Raw genomic sequence first — 18181 nt, 5'->3', positions numbered from 1 at the left:
GATCTGCTTTTAAAAAAATTACATCACCCTCCAAACAACCTTAAACTGAGAACGAGAAACCATGGCTGAGATTGATGCTAATATAGTTCCCAAGGTATTTATATATACAAATGCTCTAAAAAAATCCCTCATCTCTTTGCAAACAGCAAAACAAGGATAAGGGAAAGGGATTTAATTTAGATTAACTGTTTGTCCAGCTGCAGAACAAGAGAGATAACATGCTCTGGAAAATAAAGTAGAATCAGTAAAGGGAATAAGAAGAAGGAATGGGACTGGAATGTGAATAAAAGGCCTGTACCTGTTAAAATCAAAATTATGAGTACTTAGGTGTTGGATTACACACATCAGCAGGAAGAGAATGATGACTGAGGGCATTTGGGGAGCAATTTGGCATATGTATATCAAGCCCTGAGGAACATTCTTTGGCAACATTTTGAAATGAACTCATGAATCCCTTATCTGCTCTTTAGATACAGAGCTGATGATTGAGAATACATTTTTTTCATCCCTTCTAATATGTGATAGCTGCACAGTTTAAAGTAAGTCTATTAGAAACTAAAGAAACTTAATTGTCATTTAAGGTAATTAGTAATTGGTGCTGGATTCTCTGTAATTAGGGCAGCCACTCATGGATTGTCAAAGAAATGAGAAATGCCTCATCAAAGCGAGAAGCAGGGGAGAACATTATTAAATGATAAAACAAATTTGCATAAAACTGGCAAGTGCTATTTTATCTCTATAAAAACAAATTTTGAAATAAGATCTGAAATCCTCTTGCACATTTACACAAATAGTGTAACTTTTAGAGCTGTATTTCCATAAATTAAGAAATCTATGTAGGCATTATCTGTTGCACACCAAATTATGCAGCAGATTTCTTAACTGCACAACAGAATTTCATCTAATACCCGCAACTTAATCAGAAATACCATGCATGCCACCATAGCAGGGAACACTATGACCATTTGGTTTGCATGACTCCTCACCCTACTGCTAAAGTACAAATTCTCAAGCATTCTTAATTTTGTTTTCATTGGATTTGGACTGGACAGCTCTCAAATAGAGGATGCTATCAGCTTTCTGTTAGAGTACTGTTCACTATAAGGAGTAGGCGACTGTGTAGAATCTGGGGGCTGCACCATGCCATTTTGCACCACTCCTGGGTCTAGTTTTCCTCCGATGAGCACAAGGTTATATAGAGGGTTCTCCTCCTTCCCACTCAGTCCTCACCACAATCCTGTGCTGACAGTGTGCTTCTGAACTAAGGTCGCTGCTGAGTTTCATATTTGAATGGGAAATCAAACCCAAGTCTCCTGACTACTTGCCTGAATATTATCTGGCAACTGGACTTCTTCCTTATTAGGTTGAAATGTTTCGCTACTCATCCAAGTAGCTTCTTCAATCTGAGGAGAGTTGGTAGAAGACCCCTGATATCTCCTCCAGGTTGGTTTAACTTTCCCCTGGTCTGAATAGAAGGACAAAGGACTGGGGGTGAGTGAAAATCTCACTTCTGCAGTCCTTCTCCACCCATTGTCATGGGTGGTTAACGATTGTTAACAGTTATCTTTCTGGTATATGTGGTCCTAATCTTCCTGGGGACTGATGAACGAACAGCATGATAAATAAGAGACAGATTGTATCTAAGGCTCCACCCCTTTTGTGTGAGGGATTTTCTATATACACATGTATGGCTTCCCTGACCCCTCTCTCAAACCACCATGAGAAGAAGTCCAGTTGCCATCACTCAACTTCCAGGTAACCTCACCTGGATGACTGAGAATCTTCACAGATACAGTATAACACAGAAGTGAGTACATCCCCTGACAGTTCATAAATATTTTAGTATATCTTTTAATGTGGCAACACTGAAGAAATGACACTCTGCTATAATGTGTAATGCATTGAGTATACAGCTTGTATAACAGTGTAAATGTACTGGCCCCTCAAAATAACGCAACACACAGCCATTAATGTCTAAACTGCTGACAACAAAAGTGAGTACACCTCTAAGTGACAATGTCCAAATTGGGCCCAAGTAGCAGTTTTCCCTCCCTGGTGTCATGAGACCCATTAGTGTCACAAATCTCAGGTGTGAAGGAGGAACAGGTGTTATCACTCTCACTCGCTCAGACTGCTCACTGGAAGTTCCACATGATACCTCATGGTAATGAACTAGGAGCTGAAAAAATGAATTGTTGCTCTACATAAAGACGGCCTAGGCTATAAGAAGATTGGCAAAAACCCTGAAACTGAGTTGCAGTATGGTGGCCAAGACCATACAGCAGTTTGACAGGACAGGTTCCACTCAGAACAGGCCTCGCCATGGTTGACCAAAGAAGTTGAGTGCCTGTGCTCAATGTCATATCCAGAGGTTGGCTTTGGGGAATAGATGTATGAGTGCTGCCAGCATTGCTGCAGAGGTTGAAGGGGTGGGGGTGGGGTCAGCCTGTCAATGTGCAGACCATATGCCGCACACTGCATCAAATTGGTCTCCAGGATTGTCGTCCCAGAAGGAAGCCTCTTCTAAAGATGATGCACAAGAAAGCCCACATAGGGTTTGCTGCAGACAATCAGATTAAAGATATGGATTTCTGGAACCATGTCCTGTGGTCTGATGAGACCAAGATAAACTTATTTGGTTCAGATGGTGTCAAATGTGTATGGCGGCAACCAGGTGAGGAGTACAAAGACAAGTGTGTCATGCCTACAGTCAAGTATGGTGGTGGAAGTGTCATGGTCTGGGGCTGCATGAGTGCTGCCGGCACTGGGGAGCTACTGTCCATTGAGGGAACCATGAATGCCAACACGTACTGTGACATACTGAAAAAGAGCACGATCCCCTCCCTTCGGAGACTGGGCCGCAGGGCAGTATTCCAACATGATAACGACCCCAAACACACCTCCAAAACAACCACTGACTTGCTAAAGAAGCTGAGGGTAAAGGTGATGTACTGGCCAAACATGTATCCAGACCTAAACCCTCTTTAGCATCTGCGGGGTATCCTGAAATGGAAGGTGGAGGTGTGCAAGGTCTCTAACATCCACCAGCTCTGAGATGTCATCATGGAGGAGTGGAAGAGGACTCCAGTGGCAACCTGTGAAGCTATGGTGAACTCTATGCCCAAGAGGGTTAAGGCAGTGCTGGAAAATAATGGTGGCCACACAAAATATTGACACTTTGTGCCCAATTTGGACATTGTCACTTAGGGATGTACTCACTTTTGAGGCCAGCGGTTTAGACATTAATGGCTCTGTGCTATGTTATTTTGAGGGGACAGCACATTTACACTGTTACACAAGCTGTATACTCACTGCTTTACATTGTAGCTGAGTGTCATTTCTTCAGTGTTGTCACATGAAAAGATATACTAAAATATTTATGAAATGTCAGGGGGTGTACTCACTTCTGTGATATACTGTATATATTGTCTGAATATTATCCAGTATATAAAATCTGTCACATAAACACATCTACAGATTTATGACTGAAAATAGAAACAAATAAGTCATACTCTTAGCATCTGCGACAGCAACTTCACTTTTAATTTTTTTTGATCTGACAACATATGTATTGCAACAGCAGCAGGCAAATGTATTATGTAGCTATGATTAAGAAACAGAAATCAAAGAAAAATGAAGGCACTAAACCAAACCCATGCTTCATCAAATAGCTCTGCAGTCCTATGCATGTCTATCCATAATAAATAGGTCATTTTAATGGCCATACTTCCATGTACATGTCTAGAGGATTTCAGTGTAAATTGTTAAATGGATTCTGCAAATATATTCATTTTAACAGCTCCTTCATTGAAAATTTCTCCACAAATTTTATATCCAGACCCAGAATAGATTAAACTGTTTGAAACACATACATACAATAAATTGTCAATTGCTTAAGCCATTTAGAATACAGGTAAATAATATCATATAAGAAAGCAGAAGAGCTCAGTTATGTTATGCATGCTGCATTCTACATTATAGCTCATTTAATGTTTTCTGGAGGATTGAAATAGAACTCTGTAAAAAGTGTATTAAAAAGATGATTACTGTTAGTGATGCTTGTTTGAATGCACAGAGAGGTATAACTCATTCATTACTATCTATTGTCTCAGCCACTTTCTGCAATAATTATGTGTGAAGAATGTATCTACATTCTGGCAGATGTGGTTTAATACTTTAAATGTTTATTGATTTAAAAATGGTAATAGTTTAGAAAAATATAAGGAATAGAAAATGTCAGCCAAGTTAAAGACATAAAATCTTTAAGGAAATGTCTTTCTTAACAGGTAAAATCTAATATATCAAATGTCAATCCAAAATAAGAGGGGTATAAATTAAACAAAATATATTGTATTAGGATTATATAATAAAAAGTGACTGTTAACCATCTTTACCTAAGGCCACTGCACCACAGAAGTATGGTGCAGTGCATTTTAGCATTCGTACATTAAAATACTCCCACTGACATTTTGTTAAATTTATAAAAATAAGCTTTTATATAAATTAAGTGAAAGTATCTTTTCACTTGCAGATTTATGGGAAACCATTCTTCATTCCTTCCACTGGTATCATTCACAAACCTGGAAAACATTTATAAAAAGAAACAATAGATATAATGTACGATTTAAAAGTTCAAAAACTAGTATCAAATTAGTTAATTTTCTTGCTTTTAAGGATTGTACTGATAGCGGTGGGGAAAAGCAAGGGATCTGCAAAGTAGTATGAAGGAAGTTGCAAACATCAATCTGAGGTTACTGTGACTTCAAAGATAATATTAAAAGTATGTTCTGGTCCCAATAAGCAAATCTTACTTTCCGACATTTAGTGTGATCACATTGCCTTTCTGTCTATAGACTTTTAATAAAGAAAAGCTGAAAATCTGGTTTGTGATGAAGCTGGCTAGACACAAGATGTTCAGTGAGGCCACTGTTATAATGTAGCAGTGAAAAGCAATGCATGTCTGCACATGAAGTAGCAGTGAATAGTGTCAGTGGTTTTGCGTTTACGCTGGGAAATGAGTACCCTCCAGATATTGTTAGACTGCACCATCCATGAGTCCTACCTAGCATAGACAATGATGGGAAATGATGGAATTTACAGTCCAACAGAATTTGGAGGATCCTGGGTCAGGTTGCTGCATGTGCATATGTGCATGGGGTGGTGGTTTTAGTGTTCCATGGGAACAGTTGGTACCAAAGCATGCTAGCTGATGGCTAGAAGGTGGAAACACAGGCACAACTCACTGTTCAGGTTTCACTTGTTGACTGTCAAGTTTATTTCAGGTTCACCTAAATATATGAAGTAGCTGATTAAAGAAAATCAAAAGCAAGGCAGTACTAACGTTATAGGTTCACTAAAATATATATCTTATGCAGTATCACAATTATATTTAATTTTTTACACTGTCATTTTCATAATAACTAAGTAAGACAATGAAAACTGAACAACATCATAAATTATTGTGGGATTCAGAAATTAACAAAAAACTTTTCAGAATACAGGAAATGGAACTCTCTCCTGAAAGCCTGGAATACCATTTATCTGGCTGGGACAGGCCAGAAAGAGGCAGTAGAGAGATAGCCCATAATTGGGCTGAAAGATCTGTTAGTGTTGCAGAGGGGTTACTGAGACAGTCTTTGGGGATGTGTGAAATTGAACTACAAAGAAATCCAGTACTTAAGTTTTGCAGACAGATGACTAAACAAAGGAATCTAATTTGCATATTCCAGGGAAAGAGGAGGCTCTTGCTGTAACAGTCACTTATATTAGCTCAAGGGGCTCATCTTCTGATCACTGGCATGTTTCTGACCTTAGTCTAAAGGTCAGGTTAAACATTTATATCTCCAATAGGGTTTATCTTAGTGTTTGAATATTTAGCTCTAGAATCAGGATGAATTTGGAACCATTCCATCACAACTTTAAAATGAAACTTAAAATGACATTTTCACTGCACATGTAGATAAAATGGTTAAACTACTCTGCATCCCATTTCATTTTTGATGGAAGTACACTTATCACCTGATTTTGTATTCCAACCAAAGTTGAATAATTACATTGTTGCTCTGGAGAACATTGCAATCACAGTACCAAAGTCATAGGCTAAAATCTGAAGATAAATGGGTAATCCAAAAGTTACACTGACAAAACGATGTTTACATTTTATGATACAAAAAGTGTTCTATGCTTGAAAAGTCTGCAATTATTATTTCATTAATTAATGCTGTCTAATTTATAGCTGAGGTGAATTTGAATACACTTTTCTCACACACACACACACACACACAGAGAGAGAGAGAGAGAGAGAGAGAGAGAGAATACTAAAATCACTTTACCAGGCATCTTCTGGTAAACCCCTGCAAACAATGGCTACTTATTTGCCATCCAGCATTATGATATCATCTCGTTCACAACATTATTCCTCCTTGGGGATTATACAACACATGACTAATCCAGAAAATAGGAAACATGGCAGAAGGGGATGTAATGGCAATAGTCTTTCTTACCCGAAGGAGCATATTTTCCTTTATCTGCCTATTTAAGATTAGCATCCAAAGCCCTCCTCTATATGCCCTCACCAAATCAAGCAAGGCAAGTGACTGAAAGAAACAGCATCTTTCTAGTGTTCCCCCTTGCCGTCAGTGAGACACTCATTAGGCCTAGCCAGAAAAAAATCCAGTCTGGCAGCTGATGATATTAACAACTATTGTCCGGTCACCAATATCCCCTTTATTAGCAAGCTGGTGGAGGGAGTGGGGGCCGATCAGCTTCAGGCTCTCCTGGAAGAGACCAATGCCCTTGATCCGTTCCATTCCAGGTTCAGGCCACATCATAGCATGGAGACAGTGGTGACCGCCCTGCAAGATGACCTCTTGAGGGAGGCCGACAGGCAAAATGTCCTTGCTGTTCCTTCTCCACCTTTCAGCGGCCTTTGATACCGTTGACCACGATATCCCCCTGGGGAGGCTCTTGGGGTTGGGGACTGCTGGTTAGGCTTTGGCCTGGCTCCAATCCTTCCCTGAAGACTGTCTTCAGAGAGTTCAGCTTGAGGAGATGTTGTCCACTCCTTGGACTCTCAATTGTGGAGTCCCACAGGGGTCAATCATCTCCCCAATGCTATTTAATATCAATTTAGGACAAGGCTAGAGCGCATGTGGAGGAAGAACCCGACGGATTACAACTGGATAGCTGTCAGGGTCACGACTAACCTTTACCTGGCTAAGGTGAAGGCTGCTGCTCGAGCATACTTCGCTAACCGGATAAGCGAAGCATCCAACCAGCAGGCGGAGCTATTCCGTATAGTGTGCGACCTATCCGGAATTGGTCTGAGTGATGGGCCTCCCACTAGTTTTTCCCCGGACCAACTTGCAGCATTTTTAAAAACTAAAGTGGAGGCCATCCGCCGGCCTCTCTCCTTTTTTGAATACAGTGAGTCGAGCAGAGATGTCCAGTGCACCGCCTTGTCCAGTGATCCTCGATCGCTTTCAGCCTGTGATGCCAGATGCTGTGGACAAAGTGCTTGATCGCTGTTGTGCCACCACCTCCTCCCTTGACCCTTGTCCGGCCTGGCTAATCAAAGCAGCCAGGCCGACAATGACCAAATGGGCCACCACGATAATTAATGGGTCTTTCCTTGAGGGCAGGGTTCCCCCTGCCCTCAGGGAGACACTCATTAGGCCCATAAGAAAGAAACCGAATTTGGCGGCGGATGAAATTGGCAATTACAGGCCCGTCGCCAATGTTTCTTTCATTAGTAAAGTGGGAGGGTGGTGGCTGATCAGCTTCAGGCTCTCTTGGAGGAATGCCCTGGATCTGTTTCAGTTGGGCTTCAGGCTGCGCCATGGTACAGAGACGGCATTGGTCGCCCTGTATGATGACCTGCTGAGGGAGGCTGACAGGGGTAAAACATCTCTTTTGGTCCTCCTCGACATCTCGGCGGCCTTTGATACCGTCGGCCACGGTATCCTCCTGGGGAGGCTCTCCGAGTTGGGAATTGGTGGCCTGGTGCTTGCCTGCCTCCATTCCTTCTTGGAGGACCATCCCCAGAGAGTACAGCTTGGGGAGTGTCTCAGCCCTATGGAGTCTCAATTGTGGGGTTCCACAGGGGTCAATTATCTCCCCAGTGCTGTTTAATATCTATATGAGGCTGAGGCTGGGCTGAACCCAGACAAGACAGAGGTTCTGAGGGTGGGTGCCCCCACTATCGGTGGCTTGGACAACTCCCTCTTGTTTGGGGGGGGCGACCCTTGCCACAAAGAGTGGGGTCCGCAGTCTGGGGATCCATCTGGACCCGGTGCTCACCATGGAGACTCAGGTGGCGTCAGTGGTCCGCACCGCCTTTTTCCATCTGTGGTGGATAGCCTGGCTGCGGCCCTATCTTGATGTGGGGGCGCTCACTACCTTGTTTCATGCGCTTGTAATTTCGAGATTAGACCACTGTAATGCGCTCTACGTGGGGCTACCTTTGAGGTTGACGCAGAAACTCCACGTGGTGCAGAATGCGGTGGCCAGGCTCCTTAGTGGAGTGAGAAAATACCACTACATTTTTCCTATTTTGGCCACGCTGCCTTGGCTGCCCATCCGATTCCACGTTGACTTCAAAGTTTTGATGCTTATGTATAAAGCCCTAAATGGTTTAGGGCCTCGATACTTGGCGGAAAGCCTACTCCCACCTAGCTCTACCTGTGTCACTCGTGCGAGTCAGGAGGTGAGGCTGAGGAGCCTGATGCCAAGGGAGGCCCAGAAAGAAAAAACAAGAAACTGGGCCTTTTCAGCGGTGGCTCCTCACCTCTGGAATAATCTGCCTCCAAAGATTCGCGCAGCCCCCTCGCTGGGCACCTTTAAAAACCAACTGAAAACATGGATGTTTCGCCAGGCCTTCCCTCCCAGTTAATTCTTGATTTTCCTCCCTTCTTATGAGTTATGTCACTTGTTATCCATCTTGTAGAAGTTTTTCTAATTTTCTAATTATGAGAATTTATGTATATATGTATACACACACACACACACACACACACACACACACACACACACACACACACACACACACACACACACATTGTGTTTGTATTTGTGTTGTAAGCCGCCTAGAGTGGTCGCAATGACTAGATAGGCGGGGTATAAATGGAATAAATAAATAAATAAATAAATAAATAAATAAATAAATAAATAAATAAATAAATAATATATGAGGCTGCTGGGGAAGGTCATCAGGGGTTTTGGAGCTTTGGGTAACCAATACATGGATGACACTCAGCTCTATCTCTACTTTCATCCTTTTGCAGTGGATCCTGTCCTGTCCCTTAGTGCTGCCTGGATGCGGTGCTGGGATGGATGAGGGAAAACAGACTGAGGCTGAACCCAGACAAGATGGAAATCCTGCAGGTGAGGGTCCCGAGTGTCTGTGGTCTGGGTGCCTCTCTATATTTTGGAGGGGCACTCTTTCCATTAATGATGAGGTTTGTAGCTTGAATGTGCTTTTGGACCCATCACTATCAATGACATCTCAGATAGCATCTGCTCCAATCTGCTTATTTTCACCTAAAGCAGATCACCCAGCTACATCCCTACTTTGACACCGGGTCCCTCACCACGCTGGTCCATGCACTGGTAGTTTTGAGATTAGACTATTGCAATGCCCTCTACGTGGGGCTGCCCTTGGGACTGCTACGGAGACTGCAACCAGTACATAATGTGGCAGCCAGACTTCTGAGAGGGGTTAGAAAATAACAACATATCTCCCCCACCCTGGCCACCTTACACTGGCTTCCTGTTTGCTTCCATACCAGTTTCAAGATGATGGTACTAACCTATAAGGCCCTAAATGGTTTGGGACCTCGATATCTGACTGAGTGCCTCCTTCCAGTTAAGTCTGACCATCCTATAAGATTGTTGCAGGCAGAACAGCTGAGAGTTCTGACCCCGAGAGAGGCCCAGAAAACAACCACTAGAAATCGGGCCTTCTCGGTGGGAGCACCACAATTATGGAACCATTTCTATCATTCTATCATATATTCTTCTATGCTTTTAATTATATTTATTGTATTGTAATTTTATCCTCACTGCACTTTATGATTTTTTATTTTTTGCCCCTATGTATTGATGTTGTTATTTGCTATTTTGTTACTTTGTTGTTTTCTGTTATTTGTTGTAAACTGCCCAGAGTGGCCTTGGCTGCCAGATGGGCGGTATATAAATCAAATAAAAAAATTAAATAAATATAAATAAATACCTCCCCGATGGAATGTTCTTTCCAGAGAAGCTCACCTGTTGTTTATGTACTGATAAATGCTGTAAATTATTCCCCCATATATTTTACTGTTTAGTACTATTTTGCTAGTGATTTTACTTTCATCTCATATGCTTCATCTTTTGGGTTTGTTTTACTTCTTGTTGCAGCTTTTAAATTTAAAAAAATCTCAAAGTCAGATTTCTATTGTGCAATAGTCACCAATGACATTCTCTTTCCCAAATACCTGGATTGGTAGCTGTGTCTTCTCTCCCTGTTCAAAATCAGTTTACACCTGGGCTGTTATTATCTTGAAACTGAAGAATGTAGTAAATATTACCTGCAAGTAATTTATTAAATGCTAAGCCAAAGAACACCTGTTGCATGTGAAGAGTAATACTACAGTTCTTCTGCTCCCAGTCATAAATTATGAACCTTCATTCCTCTAAGCACTAAATCACATATATAGTGTCCATGCAGATTTGTAAATCATTTATTAACTTTCCATAGAACAGGAGCAAAGGATGACATTACACTGGTCTATACTGTATATTGCTGGGTCCTTCAGCTGCAGTGTGCACTGAGACCTGGCATTATACATTTCCTACCTTACAAACATTTCAGCACCTGGATATTGGCAGCCTACATTTTCCAGGAATGGGCCCTCATTGTGAGCCTGGCTAAAAGAACTGCATTCCAAAAACAGACGGCAGCTATTACCCCATATAATTATATTTATAAAGGCTTATTCCTTCAACTAATTTGCCATTCTTATATTTCACTTGCAGCACAATATCAAACATTTTTTGGTTCTCCTTATATGGTTAATATAGTAGAAAATTGAAAAAGGTATTAATGAAAATTGGAATATAGGTTTAACTCAAGATGTCAGTCTGTTGTTGCAGGAAGGTAACTATTATTTTAATTATAGTGTTTTTACCCTTCTCTGTCTTTAGTGTCACAGGTTCAAACGGAAGTGGACAGTTTTGTACATGACACCATGAAGTAGATTTCATAATTATTCAGTGGGCTGGACCCATTTTGGAGCATAACACTGGAATGCTTTACTAATATAAATATTATCTCTTAGAGTGAAAGTATTCACTTGTTCTTTATGATAATCTCCATATATAATTAACATTTGCTATTTCAGCACAAACAAATTGATTCAAAGAGTTTAAGATGAAACAAATAAACATTTTAGATACTAAGCAGCAAACCAAGTCTTAAGATTTTGCACTGACACAGAACACGATAAAATATGTAATAACAACACATTGCCATTTTATCAGTCTGGCAATTTTCTTTGATTTAATGAAAACAACCTCTGAAATGATTTCAAACTGTAACATACGCCAATTCTCCCAGGCATGTTCAGTGATTCTATGGAAATAATCTTGAGAAATGGTGAACTGGTGACAGACAGGCATGGGTTTCTTGCAGTCTTTGACAGGATGGGCCCATACACTGCATGCACCACACACTCTCTTTTTGTGGGCTCTTGTTGTCTGTTGCTAATTTCAGTGGACGATTTCTAAAATTAAGTGCTTTAGCACATAAACTCCCCACATCCTTATGATAAAGAAGAAGATGCACACTCTCTGCATGGCTGAAATTTTCTAGCCACTAGAAAATTTGCTGGTGTCCTCTTCTGCAGGCACTTTTCCAAGACTCCATATTGTTGCCTAGCAACAGTATGGAGTCTTGGAAAGAAATTATTCTGACTCAATTTGCAGCTCGCTTAGACCATATAAATGTATAGTAATAGTAATGCAGAGATTATTTCTAAGAGTGGTTGGACTGAAAGACTCCTATGGGTTGAAAACAGTGGCTGAGAAGAAACAGCCTTTGGTCTCAAAGTGAGTCAAGCCCCCAAGAGGAAATGACAGCTCTAAACCACCCATATCAAAATTATATAGAAGACATGAATGCCCCAGACAAAGAGTCATCTCAGAGGATAGACCTCATGTAGAGAGGTCATATAGATTAGATCACCTTGTTTTGTTTTTGTACTGCAAGAATTGACTGGAGGTCTGAAAAAACAGTCAGCCAGGAATGGTCTACAATTTCATAACAATCTCCTTCTTCCTCTAAGTGAAGTGGCACTTTACATTCCATTGATGGGCAACATTCCAAAAGCCATTTCTGATAGGAGAGGGTGGAACACATTAAGTGGACACATGATTAACAAAGGGCTAGATCATTTTAGTCAGCCTGACCAGAAACCAGATAAGAAGAAACATGGTAGTTACATTTACTGTTCTTGCCCAAGAATTCCCTCATGTTCCAATTGGAGTTTCAATGTTCCTTTTTTTTCTATTTAAATATTTTATTTTTAAACTTCTATGAATAGGGTAGGGAATACAAAAGGTAAAAGGAAGTGTAAGGGATGGGGAAAGGGTTTTAAGGATAGGAGAACACAGAGTATGCAATCATCCCATCTATTCATATTAGGTATACATGCATCTGATCTATTCATTTTTCAATGCAAAAAACAACTTTGGTTATCCTCTAAATATCAGCTTATATTCATGTTTTAATTTAAATCTAAGTTATTCCAACTCTATCAGGAAATCGAGACCAATTATAAAATACATCCCCTCTTTCAATTTCCTTCTGTCTTGGACGTACATTCAGCCTGCCTGGAAAGATATCCATTTCTAGCACTTCCCATATTTTCTCAATACCCTTCTCTTGTTTCTGTGACTCTATTTTCTTCCACTTTTGAGGAGATAAAATTGAATCCAGGACAGTAGTCTGATTTTTAACATCACCTTTTCTATTATAGCTGAGTAGTTCACAGGGTAACTCTTAATCTCATCTATATTACCTGGCATCGCTCTCAATAAAAACTGTTCTGGAGTTTCATTTAACTGTTGTTTAACCTCTGATGGTTTCCCTTTCATCAGGTCTTCTACCTGGTTGAGGTGCTCATTTACCTGTTGAAATCCTGTTATTATTGTCATTTGCATGGTAACCAGCCATTCTTTATCTGGCAAATTTCCCAACCGTTGATATTTAAAATTTTCGGAGGTCATTTCCATCTTTCCAATATATATGGTTTGTATAAATAATATTTTTTTTGATTCCACTATTTTATCAACAAACCAAACCCATCATCATAAACCTCCCCTAGGTATGTCCTCCCCTCCTTGCCCAGATATTATAGCAATATTATCAAAATCCACACAGTCCAACCAAGAGAAAGTCCAGACTAAACATCAAACACAGGGAGCCAGTCTCTCCAAAAAAAAAAATCGTCCAGTCCTGATTTTCTTAGGTCCTCCGTCTATTTATTTAAATAGATAGAGTTTCAATGTTCCTCAGCTCCAAGACATACTAAGGAGAGGTAATCTTTTCCACCTGTAATCTATCTTCCACCACTATTTTTCCCTCACACTGGTGGCTCCCCAATCTATCCTCCTTTCATGCGTGTGTGTGTCTGTGTGTGATGTGAGAACCTTTTCTTCTTTCCTCTTCTTATCTTTGTAGCACTTCTGCAGATAGGCTCATCAAGTACTACAGATCTCTGCAGTACAACCTGAATCTCAGAACCCTCTCAGCCATATGAGTTTGCTTCATGAGAATCTATATTTCACTATATTGCCACATATTTCCGTGTATAAGATGATACTTTTGTCTAAAATCTTTAGACTAAAAATTGAGGGTCATCTTATACACAGTAGTAAGGAGCCCACTTAGCAAGTGGAGGGGGAAAGAGAGATCAAAGCACTGCACAATCGCTTTGACCCCTGCTTTCCCCCTCCACTTTCTTGCCTCCAATTTCTTGGCAAGAAAGTGGAGGCAAGAAAGTGGAGCGGGAAGACAGGGTGCTTTGATCCCTGCTTTCCCCTTCCACTTGTTAAACACAGGACTGCAGAGCTGGAAGGGACCCTATGGATCATCAAGTCCAGCCCCTGTCAAGGAGGCACAGTGGAGAATCGAACTCTCAGCCTCTGGCTCCACAGTGAGATACACACTGAGCTATTTAGCAGTTGTTTTTGTTTTTAAAATATATATTTTCTCTATGTGTGTTTTTATTATTTACACAAGTCCACATCCATGTCTCAAGAAATGTATTTTTTCTATCAGCCTACTATTTCTCACTTTGACATGTCTTGCTTAATCTGGTTCCACATTTGGTTCCTCTGTACCAGGGTTAGGAAAGGCACACATTTTGATCCTGGAAGATGACAAACCACTGTAATTTTTATAAAAATGTAATGATAACATTTCAATTAGATTTACTTCACCTCTGTATATAATTTGTTTTTATGCAGTTTCCAGTGTATCCTGTAAATTCCAATGGGATTATGGCCTGTATGATATTTATCTTTATCAGGACCCTGAGATGTGAAGTATGTTTTCATGCAATGAAAGACTAAGGATATAGAAATACTTGTGTTATGTGTCATCAAGTCAGAATCAATTCATAGCAAACCTAGTAGGCCTTTCAAGGTAAGTCAGATATTTAAAGAGTGGTTATACCAGTTCCCAGTAAATTTACATGGCAGAACTGTGATTCGAATTCAGGTCTCTTGAGTCCATCACTCTATCCACTACACCACACTATTAGTTTCCTAGAAATGCAGGACTGAAGTACATATTGTGCTGACTGAGCACTCAAATCCTGTTTTTCAAAAGAGGATCCCATACCGCTTGGCAGAGTTTATTTCAGCCATTTGGTTACCTTTCCTTACACTCACTTGAGGATTTCTGGAATGACATAAATTCTTCATCCCTGATCTGTGTATGTGGTATACTATGGATCAAAGTACACAACTGGTGTTTTCCACATTTAGAATTTGTGCTTCTTTATTATTATTATTATTATTATTATTATTATTATTATTATTATTATTATTATTATTATTATTATTATTATTATTAGTAGTAGTAGTAGTAGTAGTAGTAGTAGTAGTAGTAGTAGTAGTAGTAGTAGTAGTAGTATATAAAGATATAAAAAGAAAAATAATGAAAACAGAAGTGAATTTATGTACAATTTTTGCATATCAAGAGCACCTGATATGGTATACATGACCTAAATGCTATATTTTATACTAAATGTACTATTCTATTCTTCAGATTTACTTGACCTTTTGAAATATGTGCTCTATTCATCCTAAGTTCTATCTAATTCTTAGTCATAAATACTCATAAATAGGAAAACAGATGTTAAAATGTTATGAAATGGTTTCATAAAAATAATATGCCTACTTTCCAAGCTACCAGCAATTTCTATTTAATAGGAATAATCTCTTACATTTATCAGGATCTCCCTCCACTCCTTCACTTTCGGTATCACTTGGCTTAATCCATGGCAGTTGAGCAAGATGAAGTTGTTGTAAGAATTCATCCTGACACAAAAATAAGAGATGCAGTTAGGACAATAATTAGGGGTGCAAATATTTAGATCAAATAAACCAACCAATAGTTCCAAAACTATTACAATTACTCTAGTTTAATCAGGTATTATTTTAAAAAAAAAACATTTCCTATCACTTTTTTAAACTAGTGAAAATCCATGAAACGTGAGGGATAGTGAATTTGTATTATTTTAAGCAGAGGAGATAGCCAAATCCCTCCACTGTGCTTTTAAAAACAAGGCAGTTATAGCAGCCACGCAACCCTGAACACCCTCAATAATGTTCAAATTGTCTTCTCTGTGGACTGGGCCAGAATTATACTAGAAGTACAATGAGAGGCTAAAAAGCAACTTGTGTGTTTTACTGTAGCTGCAAGTAGTTTAACCATTCTTAAATTGCTGAGGAAAAAAAAACTTATGTGTAAGCATGATACTCGGTTTGCTAATGTTGTTCCTCACTTCTTGGAAGATCTAACATCACAAGGTAAAAGAATGAATACATGGAGAAAGCTTCTATTTTGTAGATTGAATTTGGTAACAGGCTCCACTGAAGTTGGTAGAATTAACATCCTAATAGCCAGGAGTAGAACAATTTGTTCTAATTTCTTGTTTGAGGTGTAGGGGTGTTTGTGTGTTTGAGTTGTCTGACTTTGTTGTCTTTTATATTTAAACACCATATAAAAATGAATTTAAAAAACATTTATAACAGACAAAAACTTGTTGGTTTTACGCATACGTTTTGTATAAGTTTAATCAATAAACAAACTTATAATCTTCTACAGTCATTGCGACAAATTTAACAGAACTGACACATGAAAAGGTTGACTGTGTAAAAAAGTAGCAAGTACAATGAATCTCAATATACATTGAACAGATGTAAGTTTTAATAAAAGCCAGACTTCTCACAGCGAAATAACTCACAGTTTCTAAATTGCTTGCAGAGCAGCAAAGACATGATTTCACAAAGAGAAGCACCAATATAATTATAGTTCAGGATTTATATGAAGTATGTTTCCTCTATGTTTTTGTTTGGAAATATATGTTTGGACTGCTGTTGTTGTGCAGAAAGTCATGTAACGTATGACAGACATGAATGAATGAATGTTCACTCTTTTTATTAAATAGAAAAATTAAAAATTGGCTTTAATCAACAAAAACAGGATGCTGAAACTTTTGAGACTTTCAAGCTCTTTTAGGGGGGCCAGCTATAAGGGAGGAACAGTGTTCAAATCTCTACTTTAAAAGGCAGAGCCTTCAAGGAACTCACAACCAACTTTAGGCACATAATGTCATTCAGCTATATCCAGACTAAAGTGCTTGCCTTTGGTTCTCACTGAAAACAGAACAAATTAAGCTATGACTTAGGCCCCAGTATTTTAACAGTTGAACTAATATAGCATGGGTTTAATTCACCGTAAAGGAACACTTTACAGAAACACTTGCAGTGGATTCAGCTGCAGGCAGGTTCTCGACTAGCCTATTAAGGCAAGTGAAAGAAAAGGAAAAACTACGTATGCCTATCTCCATCTGTTTCCAGGAGGAAGTGGTCTTTAAAAAAAAAGTAATGCAGCATATCCATTCACTTTCAGCAGCTTCCAACCCATGGAGTTCCTTTATCCCCATGAGATGCCCAAGACCCTCCCTCCCCATCAATCTAAAAAAAAAAATAGTAATGTTATTTCTTCTGCATCTACATGGAAGTGCATATGTAGTATTTAATTTGCCAATATCCTGAAGTGGCTCTCTCTTTTAAGCCATTTCATGCTATGGGAAGTTGATAGAGAAAGGAGCTGAGCTGAACCTCAAGTGACCCTCCAGCCTCCTTCAATTGCCACATGCAGACACACCTAACATGGCACTAGTACCACAGCCACATTTAGTGGGAATATTTCAGACAAAGAAAATTGGGAGAAAGAGCCAGCTACTGTGCCAGTAATGGGGTGAGAAACACCATCTTACCTACACAACTGAATGACATTTTAACACACTGTTTTAATAATGTTACACTTATTTACTAAGCATCTTCTGCTTTGTTGTCTTCCTTGATTCTGTAAAATCTGTTTATTCTGTCTACGTAATCAGTTCTTTTTCTCAGACTGCTTTTAGGTATTTTGGGGAAGGACAAGTCATATTAGCACAAATAAACCAATGTGCAAACCAACAAACATCTAGCACTAGTAGCAAAAACAGAAACCTAAGGTTTTTGTTTTATGTTGCTTCCCCAACATCACAATGAGAACTATCACAGACTCCAGCAAACTATGTCTGAAGAGACAAAGCATATTTGGCATTCAGTTGTGCCCATTTCATAAAGGTATGGAAGCAAACACTAATGATCCGATCCTCAGAGCTATCTGTCTCCATTGGGGTGTACCTGCAGAAAGGTGTGAAGATCTAAAAGACCAAATGGTTATGTGTACATGTAGAAAAAGGATTCAATACACTGATTTATACATTTTGTGGTGACAAGACAGACATTTATCTATGTTATATTACTTGGTTTGAATTTGAATTGAGCTAGTAATGCAATACACCCGCAAGTTCACTACAGAATTTTTCCATGCCATTAGAACTGTACAAGAACTCATATC

The 18181-nt window shown here is 39.5% G+C and overlaps 1 protein-coding gene across 13 annotated transcripts in view; it reads right to left on the bottom strand.

Annotated features, from left to right (window-relative positions):
• The window catches only part of C4H8orf34 (chromosome 4 C8orf34 homolog), a 107743-nt gene that overhangs the window by 7084 nt on the left and 82478 nt on the right, over positions 1–18181 (bottom strand). For 4 of the 13 annotated variants that reach the window (XR_012086918.2, XR_013545437.1, XR_013545438.1 and 1 more), the window contains 4 exons: positions 15489–15582; positions 10473–10565; positions 5244–5288; positions 4501–4580 (listed from right to left, as the gene is read on the bottom strand). Coding sequence is in view for 7 of the 13 variants with exons in the window: in XM_078393803.1 (XP_078249929.1) it covers positions 10510–10565; positions 15489–15582 (150 nt within the window). In the remaining 6 variants the exon portion in view is untranslated. Of the gene's footprint in view, positions 1–3522; positions 4581–5243; positions 5289–10407; positions 10566–12224; positions 12371–15488; positions 15583–18181 lie in introns of those variants that run through there. The other 9 variants (XM_020812470.3, XM_078393806.1, XM_020812487.3 and 6 more) reach the window with 6 other exon arrangements.

Source organism: Pogona vitticeps, chromosome 4, assembly GCF_051106095.1.
Source record: "Pogona vitticeps strain Pit_001003342236 chromosome 4, PviZW2.1, whole genome shotgun sequence".
NCBI lineage: Eukaryota > Metazoa > Chordata > Lepidosauria > Squamata > Agamidae > Pogona > Pogona vitticeps.
Note: the sequence above shows the minus strand (reverse complement) of the source record. Positions and strands in the feature narration are given on the sequence as shown.